The following is an 11,571-nucleotide window of genomic DNA, read 5'->3' on the forward strand; positions in this document are numbered from 1 at the left end:
AGTGTAAAATGGCATCATCTGCTAGGAAAACTGCTGTCCAGTGGATATTTAAGTGGACAGGCATCTAAAAAACAATCATAAGGTTAGTTAGGGTCTACAAAAATAGAAATGAAACCCCTCCCTCTGCCTTCCACCCCTTAAAAAAGGTTTAAAAGAATCAATGTGGGGAGATGCCCAAGGTGGAAAATGTATTCCAACACACGCCAGAGACCCATCTGTGCCTTACGTATGCTGTGTGGTGTTTGGCAGGTTCAGCCTTGGTCTTCACTTCTTCATGGATATTTCCATCTCACAGACCTGGCAATTTCTTGGCGAAGAAACTCTGCGCTAGTGTTTATGTTGGTTACGGAAATAAGTGAAGAAACTCTATTTTTGAACAATTTCCCTAGTATTAGTGTTGTTAGAACACATACTTTGGAAAGTAGAGGACAGATAAAGTATAAAGCAAGGGAGTAGTTGGTCAGTAAGTGAAAATGGTTCTGGTAAAAAATCCTGATATATAATAATGAAAAATCCAAAAAGCGTGTTCATTTTCTACTGCAGCACCTCAAAGGCGCTCAAAACCCTTATCTAACACACTTCCCTACAGGTTCTCACAGCCACCTGCTTGTTTTGGCCTCTAGGTTTTATAGCATTTAGTTCCTCAGAAATGCTTTCCTCCTTCCTATTTTCTCCCAACTTTAAGCCCATGGCTTTAACAGGCAAGTCACAGAGTCAGCTGGGAAGAAAGTGTACTCTCCATGACATGTTGATCCTGAGTCCCAACAATGGAGGAGGATCATTCCCAATTGTCTTGGGATAACGAAAATAAACATATATGGATTAAGTTTAAGCAGCAACAAAGAAGAGAAAATGGCTAAGGCTTTCCTAGATTCAAGATCTTTGTAATTCAGGTTGTAACTGTGATTAAGCTGCCAAGAATGGGGAGTTCCAGTTCCCTTATACTTTGGAATAATTCCAAAATTCTTTTGAATAGGTAAAAACTGAACTGAGTAAATGAAGCGGTTAAGCAAATATACAAGGTTTCACAATAAACTATTGTAGGAAAGTATCAGAAAACTGCAAAGGAAAAAGTTTATGTGTGTGACTATGTATGAGTGTGTGCATGTGCAAGTATATATGTACTTGATATGGAAAAAAAATATGATGGAAAACTAGTTGAGCACATAAAAACTCATATGGCATTTTATTTAGTTATTTATTCCCAGACTTAAGCTATTGTAACACAGGAAAAAGCAGCACTGGTCACATCAGAAGCCAGATGTAGTTCAGTTTCAATACCCGCTGAGTACAGAGAGATCCAGACACTTGAACAACCGTAGCTCCAGAATCTCAACCAACCACAAATTCCATAACGGAAACATGAATGCATCCATTCCCCCCCTCATTAACTTAACAGTTAGGCTTTGAACAATGCAGCTGATTAACATATTCATTGTTCTCTTCTGCTTTTGCCTCAAATTCTTACTTTTTTAGGGATCAAAGATATCTGAACACTTAGCAAACAAACATTCCTGTGCAACTAGCACTGTAAAATATAGTGGCACCAAAAGTACCAGAATGAACTTTTTACTATCTCAAGGGAGTGACAAAAACACTAAGGAAAACAAATCTATGAACTAGTTTTATTTTATTTGCATTTAACATGATTATACACATTCATGTGTCTAACAAGATCTGCACTGTTCCATTAAAAATACAGTACAATAACATTCAACATGAGGTACTTCATATTTATATATTTTTCCTTCATAAATAATGTTGTAAGCTACTAAACCCAAGCACACTGATGCATAAGTGGCTACAGTGTCTTGAATTAGCTAAGCTTATTTAAACACCTAAAAAACAAATAAGACAGTTCAGTGCAATAATTATGTAGAAATTAGACCATTTACTTAAATACTATTTTAAGATATGCTCAAAGAATGTTACATTAGAACTGCTAGCCTAGTTTCCCCTTCATCCCCAGCATGAACAATGACAAAGACTGCCAGATACATTGGGAGAAGCATCTACAGCGTATGGTTTAACCAAGTTGTGTTTACACACAAGAGTTGCCTGCCTGGCTAGAACAATGGTTTCTAGTTTTAAAAGCTACAGAATGCAAGATTACAAAAGAAAATAAAGCAAGCACATTAGCCTTCATTCCATTTCACTGAAAATGCAGAAGGGAAAACAGGGTTTAAAATGCAAAATTTCTAATTCTAAATACAATTTTCCAATTGTACCCACAGCTCTCAGCACTGGCCAATCGGATGGTACATGTGACATTTCTTTTTAAGTAATAGTAATTAACATAAAATTACGTCCTTCTATTCTCAGTGTACAGGAGCTCTCATGGCCTTCACCAGCAGTTCCCTCGTTGCACGGAAGCAGCTAGTTAACAGCAGTACTGATAGTGAGTGCTAGTGAACTGTCTCCACTTATCTAAGGCCATCACAGCCACCTCGACAATCCCATAGGATGAAATTAGTGCTAAAGTTTCTTCTCCTTTGGCTTAAACAGGAGTGCCTTTTAATCAGGTCTACCAATTTGTATGGTAGCTATGAGTTACTGAAATGTTTAACCACAACTTAAAAACAAAATCCTTTGTAGAAATATGTTTTCTAATTGAAAATGTATCTTTATGCCATCAACGTTTTGCCAAAACTACAATCTGTAATCTCTCTAATGAGAAATAACTTTTAGATAACTTTGAAAAGTTGCCCTGGAAGAACTCATTTATAATCACAGAAACAGGTTTTTGATCATTTATACTAACAGACGTAGTAAAGGCAAAAGTGATTAAAACATTTCCCATAATCCAGTGTTCTCCTCCCTCAGGGAAGCCTGCCAAAGGCCACAAGCCCACACCTACAGGGGAAGAAGTGGCCCAGAAGCAGTGAATAAGTAAGGGCAGTCACTCACTGGGCCCTGCTGGGGCCAGCAGGAGGACCATTACTGTCCCACCCTCACTAGCCAGGCAGGGAGGAGACAACTCCTGAGTCGGCAAACACACTTGCATGCGCACGGGTACGCAGGCACACACACACCCTGGGACTAGCCCCGGCTCCAGCCAAGCCAGTGTTCGGCTTGCGGAGCAGGAGAAGGAGGCGGCCAGGGACCACACTCTGGGTGGCGGGGGGAAGCCATCTCAGGATCACACTGAGCAGAAAAGCTGCCCAGAAACACATGGATGCTTCAACTGGAAGTGAACACACGGGACACTGCCAGGGACACAGGCACTAAACCAACACAAGCCATCACTGAGGAGAATTTTTTTAATGAGCTTTTCCCTCCTTTGTTTACATTATCCGTGCACAAATAAGAGAGCTGGATGTAATGCTGACGCAGCTAATATTAGGTATAATCAAATGTGTCGTTCCAGATCATTTTTTTAAAACCCTGCAGGCATATGTTGGCACTTTAAGATGGCCAGAGGCCAGATTCTAGCAGTCCAGGAACAGACAGAATTATAATTAACAAGAGTAGAGTATATGATCAAAGTAGAACAGAGAAAGTATATTTCAGAGTTAAAAAAAAAAAAATGAACAAAAGTATCTTATCACATTAACATGTAGTGCTACAAAACTAATTGTTACTCCATTTATATAAAGAATTGTTTGGTCCTCTTTTAATGGGAAAAAATATAGGAGTTCTATACAGTACAACTTACAAAAAGAAGCAAAGAGTGGGGATCAAAAGCTAAGTGGAGAAAAAAGAGTTTGGCTTTTTCAAACAGTGTATTCTAATGTGCCATCAATTATTTGTAGTACAGGTCTTTTTTAGCCTTCCTTTTTAACACATTTAAATTAGTAAGACTGCAACTCTTTTTTTATTGACAATAAAATTTTATAATTTAGTTACTTCTAAAAGAAGTGTCCATATTGCAATGTTTTGTGTTCTAAACTAAAAGAATAAAAATTTGCTTGTAGTAGAAGTCATGGCCTAAATAAACATCCAATTTCTTATTTTCCTATTAATACTTTAGTGTTTAATATGTGAAAATCTTATAAATTTTGGATTTAAAAAAAATCCCAGAACAAATTTAAAAGAACTAAAATAAGAGCCAAATATGACTACTGTCTACTTTCTACATTATTACTCATTACAAGGCAAAACTTCTTTCAAATTGTACACTGAGGTTTGTCTGTTTCGAGGGGGGGGAGAGGGGTTCTGTTTAAAAATAACTCTTATTATCAATTTAGACTATTTACTTCTATTCACCAAATAAAGCCCAAAAGGAAATTCAAGGTGATCCAAAATTATCTTCAGAGGAATAAAACTGGGAGGTGGGTGCAGCACTTGGAAGAGCACACAATCTCCCAAGGTATATAATTGCAACTCTAAAGACCACGAAGTCTTAAGAAGTAAGAAGAACTTAGCTCCTTTAAGCATACAGTTAAAAGCGAAATGCTGCATTTTTGCCTGTACATAATTAAAAGGTTAAAAGAAATGAGAACTGCCTACTGCTTCATTCATGACAAATTACCTGTGCTGCTCACAGATCTGCAGATGAGCTAAGCATCAAGCGAGTCGGGAGCAGATGTGCACCTCAGAGCTCACACTGCTGCAGGAAGTGAGTTTTCAAGCATAGAATATAAGTTCAGGGATCTGACCTCCCTGTACCCCAGTGCCATTGGTGCTATCTGAGGAACACTGAAACTGGACTGTCACTTTGCCACACTGAACTTCCGTCATGCCTTCTTGTCCAAAGTAGCTGAGTTCATTGCCATCCAGTATCACGCTGGCTGTGTAGAAGGTGTCTGGCTCGATCTGCACAGGGTACTCAAACCACACTGGGAAGGTATTGCTGGAGCCATCTGAGAAATACTTGCTCAAGTTCTGCCCCAGGACAACGCCTTGCCGCTTGAGTTCAATCTTGGCACTGTACTCTGCAGAGCCACAGCTGGAACCATATAGCCCAAAGCCAGCAATGAACACTCTTTTGTCAACTGCAAACTGGATGCTGTCACAGCGACCCCGATAGCGCCACTGGTTGCTCCGGTAGGCACACGACTGGAAGCGGTGACAGCGCTGTGGGACAAGGCCCTTACGGGCTTTACTCACAAACTGCAGCTCGGGCTTTTTGGCTGCAGTGTACCACAGGAAGATGTCGTTGGTCTCATTGAGAGTTAATACCCCAGACTGGGCAGCACCATTTGCAAAATCATCAAGGGCCATTGTGGGTATGCGGATCAAGTAAAGTGCCTTTCCCAAAACTTTGCGTTTATTTTCAATGCTCAATGCTAGATCTTGTCGCTGGCATTCTACTTCAGCCCAGTTGAGAGCCGCCTCAAAAACCACAATTTCTTTGGCATTCAGAGTTTCCCTACGGAGGATGCTTTCGAGTGTCTGGAAGTCAATATCACAGAATCCCTCAGACTTGAGAGCTAACTCAGCCTGGGCATCGATCACCTCCCAGCACCGCTGGGTCAGGTCGGGCTCCTCGAAGAGGCAGCTCTGAGAGAGGAGCACACAGGCGTTCTTGGCGCTCAGGCTGGTCTCCAGGAAATTAACACAGGCTCTGGCAAGGTGAGGGACAATGTACTTTTTGGCAGCATAAAGTGTGGCCAGCACTGTGTCAGCAGCCAAGTCAATTTCATCACAATAGATATATCTGAAAAAAACACGTAACATGTACATGAAATTTTCACAAAATGAGTATGCCCAGCAAGAAAAGATATAACTACTTTCAAGTTTGTGCCAAGAATATCATCTTATGTGACACTACAAACATGTTTAGAGGTTAAAGAAACATTTGAAACATATTCAGCAATTATTAATATTTCAACACAGTAGTAAGTTTGTATAACTAAAGACACTAACTTTGTGTACCATTTTAGCCTCTATTTTAAAAGTTGTACTCAGCATCTTCTCAGCAAAAACAGAAGGTATTGAAACTGTCTGAAAAAGAACTGCTTATCAGATAGTAAATATTATTTTAAAAAGCAAAATACATATACTATATTCAATCAAATAACAGTCCCTATATGTTTCAGGAGCAATATATATAGTTTTACCGTAAAGTTTTTTTCTGCACATTCAGATAAAAATAAATGCCTTTAATATTATAATATCAGCAACAATTGCATTTTGAAGCTTTTGAATTTTTCCTAAACTCAAAATAAAACCTGAGGTTAAATAAGATATTTTTCAAGTCATTCCATGTATTATCCAAGATTACCAAGAATGGACTGCAATGCTATCTTCCAGTTAACTTTACACAGACCCCACCATACTTTGTTTCTCCTTTTTTTTCAGTTCTAAAGTCTTCCTTCTCCCATACACATTCCTTCCATGCCCAGAATTAAAGAATACATTATTTCCAGATATATTTAATTAAAAGACAAGCAGGGAAGCTTAAATATGTACTATTTCTGTGCTTCTGCAAACTATCCCTATTTCAAGAGATGAAACACTTCCTGGTTCTGGGAGACAGTAGCTGTTTCCCAAAGTGATACATAAAGGTAGAAATAGTCTGCTTCTCTTACATTGCTTTAGGTGACATGATGTCTATAAGAACTACATACAGGTGAAAAATACATACTTATAGCACAACTTTTAAATTTTTCTACCTAAGGTATATAACTACTTTATCTAAAGTTTTCCTTTAGTTATTTTATTTTATCCTAGTAAAACACACATAACTTAAGAAACTGGCAATGGTTTCTGCAAGAAAGTACAAAAACACAAAAATGGCCATGAGAAAAATGTCCACAATCACAAATGAAACCAACCTTTTTGCTCCCAGGAAGCCTTGCTCTTCTCTGATAGGCTAATCCAGCTACTACTGGCAAGGCAACTCAACAACACACCTGCAACTCTGTGATGTTCTGACTGCCAGCCAGGACCAGCTCTTACCTTGGAACTGTCAAGTAAGCAGTCGCCCCTTTTCTTGACAAGCCCAGGAATACTGGTTACTCACACAGGATGAAGGAGTGAGTGAGAAAAAAGGACCACCACTCACTCTCCCAACCACAGCACTAGAGCAAATGGCGCCTGACTCATTTCTGATTCTTACCACTTTATGTGGACTGCACGTACACTTTTAAGAAGCTGTATCAGTATCTACTCTAGGCAACGCATCTGTGAAAAAAGACACTTGTCAAATGATGACTCAAATGGCTCAGATGAGACACAACTCTCTGCCATCTTCCTCATTTCCTAAGTATGTGCATATTTGGAAGATACAACATTCTACTTGATTGCAGTGAAGCTGGAGGCCTAACTACTACTAGTGTCTCCTCTGTAACAGAAAACACTGTCAAAAATACAAAGCCGACTTCACAGGGTAGGCATCCTTGCAGGTAAAATTAGCTTCTGTACTCACATCTTTAGAAGATACAACTGTGACTTGTTTAGGTTTGGTACTTCACAATCTCGCTTGCCTTTAATTTCCTTCTCTCCCACTGAGCGTTCTTATTAGAGCAATTAGATTTCAAAATTGTGATATAAATAAAGAATTACATACTTTATTTAAATATACTAAATAGAACTAACTATAATACTTATTTTTCAGTAGGCAGCAAACAATGGACAGCAACTTTTTAATCTTTGTGAAAGTACTGTTCAACTTTTTGACCCACTGAATAATTTTTTTCAACAAACATTTTATTTATTTCAGTTAACTGAGATCCCTAGAGCAGCAGATAACCTTGAACTAATACACTTTGGTGTGCTAAACTAAAGAATGGGAAAAATCATATAAATATTTAGAGTAATAATTGTATTTGATCACATGGAAAATTACCACATTGTCTAATACCAGTAGTTGATAAAGAAGGTGACCCTATCTACCTGGTTAACATTCACCGGAGTCTGTAAGAGACCCACTAGAGATGGAAAATTATCTTTATAAATATGTAGCATATCTTATAGCTTTATAATTCTATATGACCAATTAAAGCTTTTCTGTATAAATCCATATGCAACTATCGAAGACTGCCCATATCTTTCAAAGATTTCCCCCAATATCAAATGCAAATACTTCTGATCCTTAAGAAAGAGTGACTGACTTTATATAAGCGTATGTGTTTCTATGCGTACACAAAGACCAGATTTTTTCAATAGACAGCAAATTCTGCATTTGTTATTAGGAGACAATAACTCTTAGAACACCCAGAAATCTCCTAAATGATATTAATTAAATAAAGTACATAATTTCTAGAATTGTGAAGCAAAAAATAATATATATGCTTTTAAAACTTCTTCAACATAATGTTTTCAAAGAGAACATGCTCTATTAGATAATGTCTACACCAGAAAGTCATTTTGCTTTAAATATGTCATTAAAAATCAAATCACTATATATGCCACTTGCCCCAAATCCTATGCCAAGGTATGTCTATAAATGCCTGCATAATTCCATATGCCTTCCACTGGAAGATAAACAATATTTTTTCCCCAAAAAACATTACAAGGTAAGCAGTACCCTCTTTCTTCATCGGTCTTCTTTCCTGTTATGCAGAACATATATTTAACTGTGAAACCAGCAGAGTACAAATACAGCATAAACAAACTCTTCCCAAACATACGAGTGATGCTTACTTCAGCATAGCGAGAAAAGCAGCAGGTTCGACATCTGGTATACGGATTTCATCTTTGTCCTCAGCAAGTTCTCCGTAAAACATCGCATGGAACACAGAGCTCCCAACTGCTAAGACATACTGTGTAGAAAGGGAAATCTCATTTCATACACTAAATTGAAAGCATTTCCAGCAAATCAATCCAGAAAAATAACTCTAAGCAATCAGATTTAGTAGACATACAGTACCTAAGCCTGCTGCTTTGAAAAAGCCAAGGCATGGGGTATCTTGCCATGGAAGTATAAGACATTCATTCAAATCAGTCTCCACGCTGCTAATTACCTCAAGGTTTTAAGAGATTAATGCACAAGTCTCCTCGTTGCTAAATAAAATAACAGCTCGTGTGTGTGTGTGTGTGTGTGTGTGTGTGTGTGTGTGTGTGTGTGTATAAAACTGATTTACAGGAGAAGGGTAAACAAATGACTTTCCTAACCTGTCACAACAACTTCCCATGACTGGAGAGTTAAGAGGGCATGTGTGAGATATAAAGCCATGTAGAGGGAAACAAAGAAAAAAATTAAGCGTGGCCAAAGCCCTTTGGAGAGGGTACGCTTTCTCCCTAATCGGGTGAAACATGCACTGCCTGCCTTCGGCAAGCTGCCCACACCAACTTCCAGGCTTACAGAGAGGGTCCCCCTTTGTAAACCTCATGCTAAACCGGTCATGCAGCTGTTGCTTACTTTGTGTCCTGGCAACCGCTGAGTCCCACCTGGTGGCCCAACCACAAAATGTACATCTGCCATCAAATCATTATTGAACATCACCGCATTTCTATAAACAGAGGCAACTCATTAATTCACAGCAGCCTGAATTTTTAATACCTCCCTCCCCAACATACAAAACCACAAAAGATTTGCAAGCTAAGCAACAGTTTAGTAACTTCAAGGCAAAACAATAAATAAAGGTTCTAACTAAACAACTGTTTGTAATCACTGCAAACACATGGTAAGTAAAGTTGAAAAAAAAAGTTACACAAACTTTTCATAAGGCTAAGGACAAATAAAAACTGTCTATCTTATATGGCCCATAGATACAACCCTATCATTTAAATGTTACAGCTTGTAAAAACATTTTTATCTAAGAGGAAAACAGCTGTACTGTTTTGGAAAAGATACAAGGCAGTTTTCCATTACCAATAAAGCTTCTGGGAAAAGAGGAAACACAGATTTGTGTTAAAATACATTACAGGTTGTACAAAAGCAGAAACTTCAACACAGGAAAACTTTTAAAGTAAACATGCTGGCCCAGCACTTACCTTTCTCTAATGGTGGGATAAAGACCCTGCCAGTTCGGGGCAGGGATGAGGTTGTTGTTACTGAGATTCTGCTGGTGGTACTGCTGGACACTGGTGCTGCTGGAGTTGGCTGGCTTTTTACGGGGGAATATATCAGCAGCCATCTTCTTCTTCTTTTTAGTCTTCAAGGTAATTATTTCATAACAAACCGGGGGCAACTTGCTGCTGCTACTGCTGTTGCTGCTGCTGCTGCTGGTACTTGCTTTCTTCGAGCTTTTCTTGGACCTGTTCTTTACCGTCTCTGGAAGCATCAAGAAGAAGGTGAGACATTTCATGTTCTTTTCCTTGTCATCTACCATGAGTACAGTATGTCTCTCTTTATAGTTAGATATCCCAAATTGGTTTGAACATCAAGGAAAAGAAGCCAGCCCCAGCTAAGAGGTTAACAGAAACCAGTAAGCTGATATTTTGCTTCTTTTTCTCAGTCAGGCAAGGTGACCTTTTCACTATGTTGAATAGAAACTGGCTTTAAGTTTTATCCAGTACTGGGTCTGTTAAATACATCCCCATCATGATTCCTGTTTCTCTTATTTGCTCATAAAAATAACCGTTTTCTAGATCACCTGAAAACGCTACACTGTGAAGACGACAGGCACAGAGCTGTAGCACTTGTTTTCTGAATTAGGTTAGCAAGATGTGCTGGGGCTGCGCGAGTCTGTTCAGCCGGCTGAAGTTGTGGTGAATGATCGGAGGAGAGTAGGTATTACAGCCCTGCAGATGGAGTCAGACAGCCAGTGCTCGGAGCCAATAGCTGAAGTCACCAATCATGATTGGACCAAGCAAAACAGTGACACCTATTGTAACGTGCGTAGTGCTGGTATTAAAGGAACAGCAGTTGCATTCTCTTGTCTACTGTATATTTAAATAAGATAAACAACATATGAAATATGTGTGTTTGAAAACAGGAAGGGAGGAGTTTATGCCCACAGATTTCTCTTCGGTAGACATGCATTTTTAATTCCCCAGTTAAACAAGCAGGATCAATTAACAAACGGCAGGGACAGATATCTACTCTGTATTCTAGTAAAATATTTTTCCCAGCAGCTTTTAGTTTCGAATACTTCAAACAAAATCCTCCAATCTATAAACTAAAAAAGATTATTCATATCAAAACCACACTAAACACATTTATTACAGCATAAAGGGGAGGAATGTTCTTTTTCTTTCTTCAGTCTCTTTGAACACAAGTTATATTCTAGTGCAAAAGAACAGAGCTGAGGCAATGTGTCCCGTTTACCTCCCAACGTTCTCTAGTCCTATAATGGTCTTTGACGGAGGCTCAGGTCACAAAGTACGGTTAATCAGACTAAGAGTATACCAGAACGCTTAACTGTACTGAAGCATAAGACAAACTCTAGATGTAAAAATAAGACTCAAATGAGACAAATCTGGTCACCAATTTTTAAAGGCTGTATTCAGTAAAAATATGTCAGATAAACCTTGCTCAGGATCTCAAAATCCAATTTAACTGTTAAGACTACGTTCAGTTTTGTCCTAATTTTAGAGAATATAATCTACAACTTCTAACACAAAACCAATAGCAAGGCTATTCAAAATGATAAGTGTTCTAATGCTGCCTAGTTAAAATACAAACAGGTTCTGTCTGCTTTTAATTAGAAGGGCATAAACTACTATACATTTTTCATAGATGTGACTCCTCCAACAATTTCTAGCTTTGGTGAGTTAAAAAAAAAAAAACCAAACACACTT

General features: G+C 38.5%; 1 protein-coding gene across 6 annotated transcripts; it reads right to left on the reverse strand.

Annotated features, from left to right (window-relative positions):
• Nucleotides 1-1,611: 1,611 nt before the first annotated feature.
• On the reverse strand, nt 1,612-11,083 carry BTBD3 (BTB domain containing 3). Of its 6 annotated transcripts, XM_008068846.2 has the most exons (5): nt 10,425-11,083; nt 9,823-10,102; nt 9,248-9,338; nt 8,530-8,648; nt 1,612-5,599 (listed from the first exon to the last, which is right to left on the reverse strand). In XM_008068846.2, the coding sequence occupies exons 2-5, from the start codon at nt 9,963-9,965 to the stop codon at nt 4,567-4,569; spliced, it is 1,386 nt and encodes a 461-aa protein (XP_008067037.1). In that variant the 5' UTR covers nt 9,966-10,102; nt 10,425-11,083; the 3' UTR covers nt 1,612-4,566. The 6 variants fall into 6 exon arrangements, with proteins under 6 accessions (XP_008067037.1, XP_021573637.1, XP_008067036.1 ...); XM_021717962.1 differs by lacking the exon at nt 9,248-9,338; XM_008068845.2 differs by having other exon boundaries at nt 9,823-11,083.
• Nucleotides 11,084-11,571: the final 488 nt, after the last annotated feature.

This window comes from Carlito syrichta, unplaced genomic scaffold (genome assembly GCF_000164805.1).
Source record: "Carlito syrichta isolate Samal-C Ts95f unplaced genomic scaffold, Tarsius_syrichta-2.0.1 Scaffold311596, whole genome shotgun sequence".
Lineage (NCBI taxonomy): Eukaryota > Metazoa > Chordata > Mammalia > Primates > Tarsiidae > Carlito > Carlito syrichta.

Excerpts from the sequence above, each read along its gene's own strand:
- BTBD3 (XM_008068845.2), bottom strand. The coding sequence starts at position 10,160 with ATGGTAGATGACAAGGAAAAGAACATGAAATGTCTCACCTTCTTCTTG. Across the intron at positions 9,339-9,822 it reads TATCCCACCATTAGAGAAAG|AAATGCGGTGATGTTCAATA; the intron begins GTAAGTGCTGGG and ends CTCTGTTTATAG. Across the intron at positions 8,649-9,247 it reads AGCGGTTGCCAGGACACAAA|TATGTCTTAGCAGTTGGGAG; the intron begins GTAAGCAACAGC and ends CTTTCTACACAG.